Raw genomic sequence first — 16,217 nt, 5'->3', positions numbered from 1 at the left:
GCACGATCTGCCTGTATAAGATTTATGGCTGGAGGATGGGGTTGATTCTGAGAAGCAACTTCGATCAGCTTGTGCCGGAAGAGGAATGGCTGCGAGATGCGGTTTGCAGATTAACTTTACGAGGTTAGTAACCGTCTTCTGGATTGCCCATGTTTTTTTTTTATTATTCCATTGCCTTTGAAGCTATTCGAGATGATTGACTAAGGCTCGAAGTTACTTCACTCTAAACGTCCAGCGTGTCACCAAAAAGTCTGGGAGCTTCGGCTGTCTGTTTGTGTGTCTCAACGTCTATAAATCACCATTGTTACCTCGCGACGATCGACACAGTTGCAATGGGCGTCTTTTTTTTTGGGGGAACAAAATCTCTCACCGACGTGATGATGGCGCGATTGACCCAAATTCTAAGCCAAAACCCTTACGCGCTGCAGCAAATCTATGTCTGAACCGTATTACCGTCAGTTGAACAGTCTCCGCCCCGCGCTTGATCGCTGGAATGCAAATGCAATTGCCGCTGCCACTCATAAACAATCTCACCGTGCGGGCTAACAAACGATTTCCTTCTCCAGCTCAGGGTAGAACGTTCCAAGGTGTCGTCGAATGCAGCGCTGCAACGGCCAGACAATCCACTGAGACCTTACGACAAGGTCCCGTAGTTCGCGCGCTGTCCATATTTCCACTTTCCATTTCCCAGCGCCACCGCCACTGTACCCCACCTGGCTCGAGGAGGCCTATTCTTGATGTTGGAGCATCGTGGACAGCGTCGTGGAGTTCAAACCACAGCATCCCCACAATGGTTCCACGCCGGCAGTCTCTCGCCAGCTTTTGAATCCCAATAGAGGTCCAGTCTCTCTCTATAGAGCGGACTCTCTGTCTCTCGCGCCAATGAAGTGTGCGATTGTCTCACAACTGCCTGAGAGCGCCCGCTGACACAGCACCCAACACAACTTGAGCTTCAGCCAGCGGCGCCAAAGCTTACCATGGCCATTTGGTTCGAGTGCGCGTTACCGTGCGGGCTGGGCCAACAGTGTGTGTGTCTAGGCACTGCAAAACCAGTATGTGTCGGGCCGTGATCGTTAGCAATTGTTATCCGTTGTTTTGGTAATTGTGGTCGGGTAAGAGCGCGCTTGTGTCTGTGTTTTTGTGCATGGGAGGGAAAATTGCTTATTACTATTGCCATTAAAAACACATTCCCGCATGACCGAGGGGGGGGGGGGGGGCAGGGTTGTGCTTTGGTTTGAAGAATATTTTCCCCGTAAACAAAACGTGTTGGTGTGCAGCTCACAGCGTGTCGTGTAAATTCAAACGAAAGTGATGCTATGAATCAAAAACGCAACAAACGCATGACGGGCGTGCGCGGCGGTCTTGTTTGGCGGTCTTGGCATGACACCAACCGGAAGCCGCACTAATCCATGATTAATCAGCGCTTAATCAGTACTCAGTGGTTAGCAGAAAATTATCATCGCATCGATCGAGTTGCCCAGCGCCTCCACACTGAAGGTGACCCACATTGAAAGTGAGAAAGTCTTTCCCCGTTGCGTTCGCGTGGAGCGAAGCAGTTTCATCCCACTACGAGAAGGGAGTTAAGACTTGCGGAGTTAGTGGGCGAGATTTGAGCTTTAAAGTGAACCGAATGTCCAAGAATGAAGCTCCCTTTTGGGGCCCAATACCGCAGACCCGAAACCGGACATGCGTGTGTTTGTGTGTGGTTGTTTGGAAGTTCCCGAAAATTGAAATTTCTCTTCGCTTCGCGCCCGCAAACCCACCAAAGTTCATCGTACGAAACACAATGATTTCGTGTAACGGAATGTGTTTGGAGCGCATTCCGACAGATTAGTGTAACTTCCAGCCCGTGCTTTTCGTCTCCCAAGGTTGTGGCGTTGTGTCGTGTTGTGTGTTAGTTTGCTGATGGGGGTTCACGTGATCACTGCAAGACCAGACCCCCCGCCGTTGAAGGAATGGTGGGATCGTTGCCGTTAATTAGAATTTGGAGACGTTTTTATGTAGCTCACTAATCTGTAGAGTTCCGTTAGAAGAACCATCTTGTTAGTGTATTATAAGAAATGAATTCTTATGGTGTTTGCGATCTCAAACTGTTTTGTATAATTCAAACGAAAACCAGCACATTGTAGCACGTGGAGTTTGTGTTGTGAAGTTGAGCGGTGAGTGTGACTCGTTTACAAGTAGGGGAAAAACGTATTTGCATTTCATCACGCGTCAATCAGCTGCGGAGTAGTGCAAAGAGAAACGGCGCCTCGTTGAGGGGGGAAAAGATGCCTTCGTAAAGTGTGTGAAATTGCTGCCATGGGCTCTCCCCGGGCTGCGCATAAGTGCATTGTTTGATAAAGAGACCCTTTTCTTTACTTATCATTTCTCTTTGCGGGGCGCAGTGAAAGGCTTTTGGGATGCGATGAAGGCTCAGCAAAGAAGGTATTCATAATGGTCCCTTGTTTATTGGACAGTTGTTGGTAAGATTATGGAGTTAGTGATATGTGGAAGCAATGGTTGCCAAAAGTGTACTCGTATCTCGGTTAATTTTTCCCGCAATGATGCCGTACCACAACAAATTAGTGTTCATCTATCGGCAATGGACAAATACTTTACCGATCGCTGATAGAATCAATATGGAATGAATACGATTAGCAAATAGAGACACTATAGGCGATATCTTATCGCCGCCGCACGTTAGCGAGCATTGTTTGCTCAACTCTCCGGGGATTCCTGTGACATCCAAGTAGGCGGCGTTATTGCTGCAAAAAATATGAGTTTGGCGATATGTTTTTCATTACTTTCAAACTGCGCCAGACAGATTGGCTGGATTTTTACAAATGAAGCGGGATTTTGATTCCATTGCGCCGACTTCAGGAAGACATCTCGCAGACAAAGCAGACTCGGTGCATAGTGTACTGTAGCTTCGTTCGAAGTAGAAAGTTGCCCGGAAGATTGGACAGAACCTTCAGCAGCACAACACCTGCGCCTCCCCACCGTCTGTGTGCGCGATGACTCATCGTGCCCGCCGGGGCCAGTAGTGGTCCGCCTGGAAAAGAGCAACACATAGCTCTTTGTGGTCAAGAACGCACCGCGATGCAAAGGCGCAGCCACAAAGAAACACGATAAGAAGATTAAACCAGTTTCTTAAGGGGAACTATCCCGGCTGCTGCTGCTGCGGCTTCTCAGGTGTGGAAGAAGGCCTTTTCTCTCTCTCGCCATCACATGAGTCAGCCGAATGACCTGCGGCCATTGCACGACATTCACTTGCACGATACGATGCTGCAAAATATGATCCAATTGCTGTGGCTTCGTGTGTACGTGCGGAAAAAAGGGACATATACTGATTCCCCTTCGATCGGTCAGAAAGAATAACTTCGCTTCAAATGATGCACTTGCTCTTGGCAATTAGTAAGATCCCAGGAACGCGACATTACTGTGCGCTAGTAGAAGGCACGTGCCTTGCGCAGGGGGGGGGGGCTTGTGTCGACCTTTCAGTGCGTGGAGCGTCGCGTATGCGTGTAATCAACAACGCGCTATGGCCACCCGTTTTTTGTAGCTGTGTAAAGCATAAAAAATCTGTTAAACAAACAAGTAGAGATAGCAAAACAAGTGCAATTAAGAACTGGCTAACAAGTTTTATTTCACGTAATACAAATTTCATATTCATTCGGCTCAGCCTTTGTTACAGATTTGTTGATGAGATAAATGGGATTTCCCCTTCGTTAAGCGTATTCGCCAGTAAAAATAAAGAAACAATCACTAAGGTAACTAGTGCGTCTTGTAACGTCTTCTTAGTGAAAAATCGTTCAAGAAACGCGACATAAGATTAACAAACATAATTAAGCTAGGAGACAGTAAAATAGATAGGATGCATCTGCGAAGCTTTCCATAGTTTTCTCTTACACATCGGGCATTGTTTGGTTAGCTGCTGGGCACGCTTGATGCAGTCGGCACAGAACAGATGGCCACAGATCGTTGACAGGACCGGCCGGTCCGCCAACGATTCGTAGCAGATCGGGCAGATGATATCCTTGCCCGTGCTGGGATTATCGTTTGGTTGTGAATTAGTAGCTACTGCCGCCGCTGGTGCTGCTCGTCTTGGTGAGGGTACTGGTGCTGGTGCCGGTGCTGGTGCGTGTGATGATAATCGTGACCGTGGTGGTGCTTGACGAGCAGGCCGCACTTGGAACGCAGAACGGGCGTCAATATCTCCAAAGTCGCGGGTATAGTTGTGTTCAATGCGCTGCTGACTGCCGGTAGAATCGAACAGGTATCTGTCGTTCTGCGAACCGGATAGCGTTAGCTCCACAACGGAGGAGGGATCCGGCGCGTTCAAATCGATGCTAACATTGCCGATTTGTATGAGCGTGTTGGTGGCGTTTTGTGTCACATTGATGCGCCGACGTGGTGGTGGCGGTTGCTCGCCTTCGTTTTCCTCGTCCGATGACGATATGATAACCACCGGTGCCGATCGGCCACGCGATGATGGCTGTCGTGCTGCGGGCGGTGTTCCGATGGGTACATCCGACAGATCGATGATGGAAATGTTCGATCGAGGATAGGGCTCGGCCAGCTGCTGATTTCGGCGTCGCCGGCGCGGTACTCTTTCGGCTGTAGCGACATCCTCCACCGCAATGACGTCCCCCGCGATGGAATCGTCCCCGATGGTGATGGGGGAAATTGTTCTTGGCGCTCTTGGCATTGTTTCGTCTAGGCTGTACAGTACGGTAGAATCACTTCCAGCGCTCTCGGTGCTGCTGCTGTTGCTGTTATTATTATCCACTGACGGTACGGATGATGCTGCGGTTATGTTGTCTGCTGGTGGAATGCTTTCGTTTGTTTCCTCCGAACCGGTGCTGCCCGCGTAGGCGCTGCCGGTGATGCCCGTACCGTCGGAATCGATGCTGTCCGTTAGGGCACTGCTGTAGCTGCTTGTTGTACTGTCCCGACCGGTGCTGTCCGCGAAGGCACTGCCGCTGATGCCCATACTGTGCGAACCGGTGCTGTCCGCTAGGGTGCTGCTGTTGTTGCCCGTACTGTCCCAACTGGTGCTGGCCCCGTCGAAGCTTGTAATGTTGCTGTTTAAGCTTTGCCGCCGGTTGTGGATAGCTCTGAGGTATGAGTCGGCTTCATCGATCAGGTACTGCATGCTCGTGTCAATTGCGTCGATGCTGTCTTCGATCGCTTCCGTTTTTACTTGGGCATCCATTCTGGGGATGTTTGTGGGTAGGCACGTGCCAAACCAATCACTTGCACGTTGTGTATTGCGTGTTTTATCACAAATATTTCACTATATCTACCGTAATTTGTTGTGAAATTCGTTACAATGGCACACACCGCTACAGATGGATGGCCGATTTGTTTGGCGGCTTTGGCGAAATAAACAAAAGATCAGCCGTGCTGTATTCAAGGCGAGGTTGCGTCAGCGCCGTGCTTTGGTAGCCATTTTGATTGGATCCCGCTCGACGACGATAATGGTGAAGCTGCTTTGTTGCTACGTTGAGCATTTTTCACGCATAGCGATACATTGCTGGCTTGCTTATTTGTGTTCGATTTTATGTGTTTTGATTAATTGTGATTTCTGCGACCAAAACCTCCGCACGGTGAATGGGGTTTTGCGCAACAGCTTGTGATGTTGGTCTAACCTGCGACACGTGAGCATTCAACGGCTGCGGTTGACGGATGACAGTTGAAGACAGTACTGTGCTTAGGCAGTGCTCTGTTGAATAATACGTTAAATCGTTGAATGTTGTGATTTTTGAAAATAGTAAAATCATATGTTTAGTTAGTTTATAACAAAAATACCAAATATTTTCGACAAGAAAGTGCATATTATTTGTAAAAAAAATCAACTCATTTCTATAGTAATTGTTCGGTTTTTTCCCATTCCATTGGAATTGGTATTCTCCATTCTTTGGCATAGTTTTTGTTCAAAGGTGTATATTTTAAATACGTTGAGAGCATAAACAGCATGGTTCAGCAGCACGTATCATTCGATCTCCTAATTAAACGTGTAACACCCCAGGATCGTTGCATTAATTAGATCCATTGAGGCTCCCCGGAAATGATGGTTGTCCTTAATCGGCAGCCGACGCACAAATGGCATTCCTATGTACCTACTGCTACAAGCAAGGAATTTCGGTTTTACCGCGCAGCATCAACCTTCGGCTTTAATGCACAACAAGTAGTACATCTTATGTCACTGGTGTGTGTGCTTGTGATGACTTTTTTTCTTCTTCTCATACGCTATACTGCGAGCAAACAAAACTGTACCGTTTAATGAGTTCGGCCGGCTTGTCCCCGAACCACGGCCAGTAGATGTCCAAGCCATTACCATTAACGATGATGAATTTGATGAAGAATGGCATCGCTAAGGGACCGAGGCTACAATTATGCTGAAGCGACATGTATCATTGTACTGCCTCTGGATCGCACGTTACGAAATGCTTTGATGTAGAAGCACTTATGCATTTTCCTTAAAGTGTTTTAAACTGTGCAATAAGTGTTGGATGTGGAGTTTCTATTGCATTTCTTTCTCTCTCACGATTTACAACCAGTTTTAGCAGCAAACTGTTGGTGGGACGATCATTTGGGAAGAAAGCTTGCTATGGCTCCCAGTCTGTTCAAGCATAAATCCCCACTGGAACGAAAGGCTGGTAATAAATGCTGATACCCACGGTGTGCAAGAAAATCCTTGAGGAAGCTACTCTTTTCCGATTTCCAAACCGGTCCGGGTACATTTCGTGAATCGGGGAAGACCGATGCAACGTGACGCGCACATTTCCTAAGAGTTATCTAGCTTTATCGCGATATTGACCTTAAAACTAAAGGTGAAGTAGAAATGGCACTTTCTCAACGCCTTCGCCAGTGTGGGGAGTTTTCACTTTTTGTTTTCTTAGCTACTGCAGCCCGTTCTCAAACTTCGCAGAAGAAGGAAAATATAAAATAAGCCTAGGCGAGCAGTCAGCCCTAGAAGTGATTCATTCGTGCAAACTGCATTAATCGAGCATGAAGAAGTAGTGCTCGCACGAAAAGCAATTTCCGTGAAAGCAAATAGTTTTCATCTGCCTACCGAATCTAATACCACCGCCCGGTGTGTGTGGCATAAAATCTTCCTTTTAATCTGTTTGCTGCATTTGTAGCGTTACACAATTTCACCTGGCAGCGAGCCGGACTTGCCGGATGCTCGCGGGAATGCCGCACCGAATGAGTCATACCGTCCGCGGCTGGCTCGCCGCCCTAAACGATGCACCAAAACCCCGATGGCCTCCAGTATATTCCGGTTGTTGTGTTGCTGTCGGCCGTTTAGCGAAACCGCATTGCATAAGCATGTTTGGAAAGAGAGAAGAAACACCGAAGCAATGAAATATCGCGACCAACTCTCGGGGGGAGTCCGTTCGCCCCTTTGGACAAAGTGGACAGAAAGAGATGCGTGGTCTGATTTGCGGCAGTTTGATCGCATTATCCAAGTGTGGAAAATCGACCGTTTTAAGCATTTGGCTCGCATTTTCCATTGCTCTGCACGGGCGATCCTTATCGATCGATCGTATCTAGCCGGGTTAATGTGGAGAGGGGGGGAGGGGGTGAAAATGAAGTGGAAAATTGTGACCCACCACGAGCTACCGAGTTTTCCACCCGAAAGCGAACACAAAGTTTGACTGTTTTTACTTTCGAACGGTTACACAGTGGGAAAATCAGCAAAGATTTGCCTCCCACACACAAACAAGCCGGATTGTCGTGAAACAAGCCGCGGGGCAAGTGAAATAACAATTGCGGGAACAGCATACGACCGTGGAAGTGTACCAACACAATGTAAGCAAGAAAAAAGAAGGTAATTTGCCTTCGTTTTTGTCCGTTCGTTTGTTGGAGAAACATTGTGCTCTTGTGATTTTGGGGAGTGTAGTTTAAAGCTGGTCCAACGTGTGCTGAGTGAATTACTATTGAAAATAAGATCATTAATCGAGTTGGATGAAGCATAATTTAAAAGCACTATAAGATGTAAGGAAGACTCTGGGCTAAGCAAACTCTGTACCGAATCAGCCAGAAATACGGAAGTACTTTTGATGATCACTCACGATCGATGTTGAAATAAGGTGTCAAATTGGAACTGTGAAACCGTCTGGATCGTACCACAACGGTTCATTAGCGTGTCCAAAACCGAGACAGCTGATGGAAGGAGTGATGTACGCATTGAAGTTAAGTTCCGTACCCAAAGCGAATCCTCGCTCGCGGGACAGCAGCGGGTCTTGTAGCTTTAATGTCACTCATGAATGGTTGAACTACCATCAGTCTCTTAACAGCTAGAGAATAACAGAGTCTGCAAACGAGTCTAGCGTTGCCTTTTTTGTGATCTTAAATCTGAAAACATATTCCCATGCTGAGCACGATCCTCATATTTTCGCTATATCCTCATGCCTTGTTCTTTTTTTTTGCAGACTATAAACATTATAACCAGAACACTTCTTCTTATGCCTCTGTGGATGCTTTCGTCATAATCAGTGATCAAATCTTAACGTTGCAAAGTGAAACGAGTTGACGCAGAAAATAAAACGCGTAAAAAACCTGTTTGTGAACGTGTTGATCGTGAATCTACTGGCAAAGTGTGTGTTTCCGCGGCAAGAAGTCTTTACGGTGAATTTAGAGAAACCGCACTAAAGTGTGTACTGAAGTGACGCGTTGTTGTAAAAGTGTGAAAGAAGATTTTGTTACGGTGTTTTTGTATATGTGCGTTTTTGTGCTTGTAAAATCGTAAAACAGTGCCCGCTAGTGCCGTTAAAACCGCCTCTTTGGCTGAAAGTGTAACGAGATCTTTCGGAAAGTGCGACATACGGTTCTGTTAGAAGAGTACACTTAAAGTTGTTGTGTATACATACTGAGTTACTGAGAAGGTGTCTGCTTGTGGTTGAATGAAATTAAATTCACCTTCTGTACAGTGAACAGGGGGCGTCCCCGTGGGTGTAGAATTGTAATTGTGTTCTAACGGAGTCCATACGGAGTAGTGACTTGAAGTCATACAAAGCTGCTGAAGCTGCTGCCATTGCATCCAACGACCAGTATTGACCGGATTGCATCACCTTCCTTTTAAGATCATCCTCCAGAGTTAGACTTCCGAATTCAAAATGGGGTAAGTGTTGTTTTCATCTGAACGCTTCCATCAACTGGTCCAACCTACTTCACTCAAAAAGGAACTTCCCTGAAGGTCGCAAGATGTGATACGAGATAGCCGCCGCTTCCAATTTGTCACTCACTGCAGTGCAGTAAAGTAGCGGGGGGACCATAAGTGTCAGACTTCAATCATCCATATACGAGGAAACTCCCAAATACGTTTCACCTTTACCTTTACCGACTGCTATTAAGAGCTCCAATGGCTAGAGTTTAGCTAGAATGCGGTCACGCTCGACTCTTGTCTCTGACCGTGATGGAAAGCCGGTGTTCGTTCACACGGCCCGCAAAGAATTGGTTTGGGGCGAGCTGGTAGTCACAAACAAACCTTCGGCAAATAAAGCGTCAATCGAATCGATACAACACACCTTAAAGGCCAGAGAGGTGAGACCGTAATGTATGGGAGGAGAAGTCCACTCGAACTGAAGTGGCCGGGGGGGGGGCCCGCACAAGGTTTCTATGCGCACGCCGGGTAATGGAAAAGAAATTTGTCAGCAACGTCATTGCTGGATATGATCGCTTGGAGGAGGTTTCATTTGCTTGTCCTTCGCTGCAGGCGAGAATCGAACGAGAACAATCTTTGGCTTGAGGTGAAGTTTCGGTTTAATAGACGATCGATTGCTTAGCCGTCAGGTCTGACCTGACTAATGTATTGCTATGTGGTTTAAGGACAGGTTATGAAATTGACTCTCTCGCGCAATGACTTCTGGGTTTGGAAAGTGGTCCTGACACAAGAGTTTGCTAAAAAATTGGCCTAACAAGCGAAGATTGTGTGGATAAACATCCGACTTTCGGTGTAGCAAAGAGATAACTCTCACACACACACACACGCCCAGTAACGCTTTCTATGCTAATTAAGCATCACAAGCAAGTCGGCAAACACACAAACATAGCCTGCAAAGTGTGCCAACTGGGGGAAGACGTTTGGTTCCATTTTTTCCTCTCAAACCTGCGGCTAATGAACCCCGTGGGAGTGTGCGAGTGTGTTTGTGTGTGTGTGTGTGTGTGTGTGTGTGTGTGTGTGTGTGATACGCACCCAGAACTACTTGGCGAGAGAAATTCCGTACATCTCGCGTCCAGTTCTGCTGCCCACGGATCCAATTCTTGCGGTTTGCCGACCGCCTTACCACAATTCACAATTCATGGCACGTTCTGGAGCGATCGCTCTCAAGGGGGGGGGGATCCCAAAAACAAACCTTTCCCGTTAGCTTAAAATTTGTTCGATTTTCGACATTCTGACTTTTGTCCGGTTGCTCCCACCTTGTCTTTTTGGGGCTAAAAACCCCCAATTTTCTATTCAAAATTTCCAACCATATCGAACCGGTTTCTTTACAACCGGGCAGACTAGCATCAAAAGTGGGACAGTTCAAACTCAAATCGCATTCGATCTAAGGCGAACGGTGAGCGTTTGTTTCGTGCCGGACTGTGGTCCATAGATTGGCAGCCATTGACAAATGTCCGGTTCTTTCCGAAGTCGACTTTGACCTTCCACTGGCAAGCGAATGTGCGCCCGTGTTCCCCTGGACGGATCGGGGCAGTAGCTGTTGTTGTTGTTTGTGCAGCTCCGGAGGTCATCGGGCAGCAAACCGGATTCCGCAGTGGCGTAAAGTCTGTCCCTCCTGAGGTCTAGGGCCAGCTCGTCGGTATGCTAGAAATGCATTCGTAGGCGTTAAATGCACACGACTGCATGCTGATGCAGTTGTTTCACGGACTTATGGATAAGACTTCGCCGTGGTGTTGTGACGCATCTCATCCAACTCTGGTGGCTTGCAACAAGTGAAAGTACAACGCGCGGTTGACAACGGTGTGTGGAAGGTCTCGAATAATCGATGGCGTTGATAATGTTCCCCAGCTCGAAGAAGATGGGTGATAGTGATCGTACCAACGATGGATCAATTTCAACAAATCCTAGTTTGTTAATTGAATACATTTCAAAACCTTGAGCACAAGAAAAATGGAAGGTGCGCCATCCATACGCCGCCTTCTTGAAGGCCCTTGGCCCTTCAAATACACTCCAAACGCTCAAGCCTTGTGAACCAATCTCCTCCTCCCTCTCGAGAAACCACAGCAGCACCACCTTTTTTGAATGTAAATTGCACTTCAATTCATTCGCCGATCCCAACGATCGTCCTTTGCCTACGTGGCAAGGCGGTGAACGAGTGTACGGCTGCCTCTGGCCTAATGAAGTCATGTGTGTGATGATTGCTATTTTTGACCTCTCAACACAAAAGGCAGACCAGGCCAGCAAGCAATGCAATCATCAGGCGAGCATGGTTTGCAAAAGATCCCTCAAATTTCACCCCAAATTGTGCATCTCACCGAGCGCGCGCGCGCGCTAAGTGGGCTTTAGGAAAACAGTTTTCGTTAACCAACTTTACGAAGTAAACGAGCCAACCCCACACAAACAAGCCAGAAGGTCACGAAACTGGCATTTGTTTTTTCCTCTTGGTTAATGTTTCGTTTTCATTTATTGGAGTGCAGTTGAGTTGCCTGTTTGTCTGGAAAAAGTTAGCAAAAAATTGGGTTGTAACCACAGTTTCTCCTTGATTGTGTGCCGCGTTCGTCCGGCTACACTGCCAGCCATTCAATTAGTCCTGTCCAATCGCTAAGCCAATAAAATACGGCTTGAATTCGATTTTGTCATTTGCTGCGCGTAAATGGCTTATTGTTTATCTGGCCCATAGATCGTGCACGATCGAAGACTGCACCTTCTGTTTATTCATTAATTTGCGCCGACAATTTCGAAGCAAAAGTGAAACGTTTTCATACCGTGCAGAAAGGTCTGTGTCTTTCTCGGTTCCTCGTTTTACTTTCGCCTGCACCCTTTTTCTCGCCTTTTTTCCACAACACGCATGCAAATAATTTCATTACCGTCACGTTATTTTGCAGTGCGAACGTGTGGCATACATGATTGCACTGAGTGTGGACACAGTGAGGAGAAGTTTGGTTTTTGGGGCGATAACATGTTTTGTTTTAACCGAAAGTTTATATACACTGTCGCCGTGATAAACTTCCGACGGAAAGGGAAATTAGCTCACATTTGTCGTGCGTTTTTAGGGTTGTTGTTGTGTAACATGTCATCTCACTTACTGCACTTTGGGTACGATCACGCTTTCCCGGTGCCTATTTTCTCTTCTGCAATCTAATCTATCTTCCTTTGCGGTCCAAAGATCGTGAACGTCAAAAGTGATCCTCTTTTTCACAGCTTTCCGTAGCAACGGTTTGCGGTTTGTCCAAACTGTTGCAGTTAAAGGGTGCGTCACGGTAGCTTTGCCAAACATGTTCCGTTGATTAGAGCTCCCAGATCGTTATTTGTTTCCGTTTTTACTCTCCCGTTAGGTTGGAGGAGCCTTTCACCAGTTGAGCTAGGGGTTCGTCGCTTGAAATTCACCGCCCCGAAACGCTCGCCAAATGCGATGGCAAACTATTTGTCAGATGCAAAGTAATGACTAATGCACACACACACACACACTCAGCCGAGTGATCGAGTTCGGACACCGTTTTCGCACTTTCTTTTGTGAAGTTTGGTGCGGCTTGAATGGACATAAAACTTGATCTTGGGTTTGGTGGCCGGTTCAAATGCTTTCTTTGTTGCGTACATTTATCATCGCAAAAAGGGTGCCCCCGGGGAGGGTTTCGAAATGCTTCCGATCAGCAAGACGGGAAATGGACACCATCGGGTGTTGTTTTTCGCACCGTCAGCAAACCATCAATCGAGGGGTTTTTTCAGGTGGAGACACCAAACAACGAGGCGAACAAATTGCGTACAACAGATTTAAACGACCCCAAGGTCGCTTGATCGGTTTCGATCAATCCGTTTGCATTCGTGAGAAAGCACAGCAGCTAAGTGGTGACAGGAAACAAGCATATTAAGAAATTAGCTATAGATTTATATAAAATGTACCGTTAACATCATTGTTGCAACAACCTGTTCGATGAACTTTTTAACTTTAAGTTTAAAATGAGATTGCATTGATTAATGTTACTGAAAACTGTGGTCTGTATTTTTAATATTAGGCTAATATCGAAATACATAAATGTTTTAAATCCTTTCTCAATTTTTGTAACAGCTCAAATTTTGTTCTTCTTTAAAAACATGACAAAAACCGTTTAAAAAGACAGCCGAGAAGCTGCCCGCTGCGTTCAGTCCAAGATCGACCAACGTGCGAATGAATGTCGACTAAGTCGACTGGAAGCGTAGACACAAACCCACCTCGCTACTATTCACCACACCATTTTAGATGTGTTTGGTAAAGGTGAAGCAGGGTTAGATACCAATTCAATTTACTTGAATTAATCGTGTAATCTCTTTTTTCATATTTGTAATATAATTTTCATATTTGTAAATCATAAGTCAATATTTTATAGATTTCATCTATATTGTTGAGCACACACATAGATCGCTAGCTTTAAAAAATTACGCAAGCCTAACTCTAGCAATAAAAGCGATGGACCTAAAATGAGCTTAACGTTTCCTTTCAATCCTTGGATGAGTTCCGATGTTGCGTTTAGACCTAGTCAATACTATTTTCACTTTCCCGAGCATTTGTTTTGTTTTCATACTCCCGAAAATATGATTTACATATCACGCCATTAGCTCATAAAATTTTCGATATTATTACTAAGCATTATTATCCAACACATGTAGTGTCCCGCTGCTGCTCCAAACATCGACGATGGGGAGGTCTCGAAACGACCGTCACTCTTTCCGCCTTATTTATAGCTAATTGAGCTATCAAACAGCTCTGGTAACCGCATGTAGCTGTACCAAGCTGCACACAACGGTGGCCATTATTGCCCACGTTAGCAGCAACGATCACGTGCAACAACATCTTCCCGGCACTGCAAATGGGGAGGAAATCATAAAAATCATTTTACGTCAATTTTCTAATCGAATTAGAGATGATTATTCGTTCGTTCAGTTCCCACCGACTCGTCGATTGCATATTCGAGTTAGGAAGACATTTTCTTTAAATCGTTTTATGTTTTGTGAAAGGTGAAATGTCTCAGGAATATCTTGATGTATCAGAATCGTATTGCAACGATCGCATCACTATCAACACATTGGTTTTATTGGTATTATATTTCGGAATCGGAAGGAAAGATGGCAAAAGGGTTCGTCGCTTGCAGTACTCGCGGGAACGAGCTTTGAAGTCTTTCGATTGCCGTTGACATTTCTCTACTGGCTAAACACTTCAATGCGCATAGGGATGCGTTGACATTCGGCCCCGGGACTGTTTGTTTCCGAGTTTTTAGGGGCTCAAATATACTCTAGCCGACGAGCATAAATTATGCAAATATATACTCACACACACACACACATGCGCGCTCGTCGCATCTGCCTCACCGTCGATTATGCGTTGAAGGTATATAAGGAAAAAAGATATTTAAATCCCAACCCCCACCCTCTATTGGAGGCTGATCGTAATCGACTAGATTACAAGCTTCGTGAGACGCGATTCAAAACCTCGAAAAGGTGTGCATCTTCACCCTTCCCCTACCCTGTGCGGAGCTCAAAACCTCGTTGATTAGTTTTGCAGCAGACGAGAGCCTTTCGGGATGATCGTGCTCATGATGCAATCGGTTATCTTTGGTGGTAGCGATGGAATGCGACGGCTGAATATGACCGAAAAGCTTAGTAATGAAAAACGACTCAGCAACAACTCCTACGCGCAAACAGTGCCAGTGTGTGATCGATAATAGATCGACAGTGTCTTGGAATTATCGCGATGTGTAATGTATCTTTCGAAGGCTGCCTGTGCGTTATGGAAGAAGATGAGAAGACGGAGACGGCGTGTGGAGTTACATCTTACAAGATATTTAATTCAATTGAAAAAGAGAAGGGTTCAGGAAGCAAAACACACACTCTTCTAAGGGCAGTTAATTGAGGTCTCAAAAGAGCATCATAGCCTTTTTTACGCAAGAAGGCATACTTAGTAGGTTAATCGTTGGCTGATGATTCATCCAATAGAGTCATCTCTGTTATAGGCTCATAAGCTTATTTGGGCTTCCTGATCATACGTTAAGATAAAGAAAGAGTGATTTTGATAACCGTTAATTTATTCATATCCAACACACACACGGTGGCAGCACACCAGGCCCCACCAAGATCTCTCCTGTACCGTTTAATGTTAGTGGGTCGCTCAATCAGTTTTCTATTCGGATGGTGGTCGCTCGTCCGTCCGTCGGTCTCTCGCCTTCTTCCGCCCAACCAATCCAATCAATTGATTCACAAAGTGTGTGGACATTTCTTTTCCTGCTCGCCGCTACAAACGAAGCGCAACAACGACACTTTTCCTTCCGGTATCTTCGGTGGCAGCAGTGTTTTGGTTTGTTGTTTCTCATCTCGCGACCACGAAGCCCCCGAACGCCCCAAAATGGCAAGTTTGGCGTCGTCGTTGCTGTAGGGGGGGGGGGGGGGTTGCTGCCCGTCCGGAGGTGGCTCTCCTCTCCGTAAGATGTGAATAATTTATTTAGCTGCTCTTTGCCATAAGCTTAATCAAATGAGGAAAACCGCTCGATGTGTGATGGTGCACGCGCGCATTAGTGTGATTTATCGTCGATGGGGAAAGGTGAAATGCACGATTCTTGCGCTGCTTGGAGGATGGAAAATTTGTGATTAATTCGCAATGGCTTACAGTGGTGGTGGCTCTCTTGCAAAGCACTTGACATTCTTCAACGGTCACCAACAATTCCAGGCTCGGCCCGTGGTCGGGAGTATCTTCAAGTGCTCGTAAATCTCGTGAACCCATGCTGGTAGCCGTCCCATGTGTTTGGGTGTGTTTGGATAAGCTTTTTGGAGCAATTCAATTCATTAGCTGGGCTCATTTCGTTCGCCAGTTTGTTGCTCAAGCATGTAAACTCTCTTTTTTCTGTTGAGCGGAAATGTACCAATGCTCTCTAACGATTTAGAGTAAAAGGCGGTAAAAAGGCACAAGCACACACATCCATGTACTCATTTATCTTTTGCCCCTTTCATAACCAACTCTAGAGGTGGTGGTGCTAATGAGCAACTGCCAAAACGTAGGCCAAACTCTCTTTATGGGTCTATTTACTTCGTTAAAGCG

The 16,217-nt window shown here is 46.2% G+C and overlaps 2 protein-coding genes across 4 annotated transcripts in view; one reads left to right on the top strand and one right to left on the bottom strand.

Moving 5' to 3' along the window:
* Nucleotides 1–12: 12 nt before the first annotated feature.
* The window catches only part of LOC1269761 (uncharacterized), a 62,396-nt gene continuing 46,191 nt past the window's right edge, over nt 13–16,217 (top strand). The window contains exons 1-2 of one of the 3 annotated variants that reach the window (XM_061651487.1): nt 13–123; nt 8,424–9,112. The gene's annotated coding sequence lies outside the window, so the exon portion shown is untranslated. Of the gene's footprint in view, nt 124–841; nt 1,113–8,423; nt 9,113–16,217 lie in introns of those variants that run through there. The other 2 variants (XM_061651484.1, XM_061651485.1) reach the window with 2 other exon arrangements.
* Nucleotides 3,604–5,407, bottom strand: LOC3290373 (integrator complex subunit 6 homolog). Its single transcript, XM_564794.4, has one exon. The coding sequence runs from the start codon at nt 5,195–5,197 to the stop codon at nt 3,833–3,835; it is 1,365 nt and encodes a 454-aa protein (XP_564794.3). The 5' UTR covers nt 5,198–5,407; the 3' UTR covers nt 3,604–3,832.

Source organism: Anopheles gambiae, chromosome 2 (genome assembly GCF_943734735.2).
Source record: "Anopheles gambiae chromosome 2, idAnoGambNW_F1_1, whole genome shotgun sequence".
NCBI lineage: Eukaryota > Metazoa > Arthropoda > Insecta > Diptera > Culicidae > Anopheles > Anopheles gambiae.
Note: the sequence above shows the minus strand (reverse complement) of the source record. Positions and strands in the feature narration are given on the sequence as shown.

Bases quoted from the DNA above. Each gene is read 5' to 3' on its own strand.
- LOC3290373 (XM_564794.4), bottom strand. From the start codon at position 5,197: ATGGATGCCCAAGTAAAAACGGAAGCGATCGAAGACAGCATCGACGCA.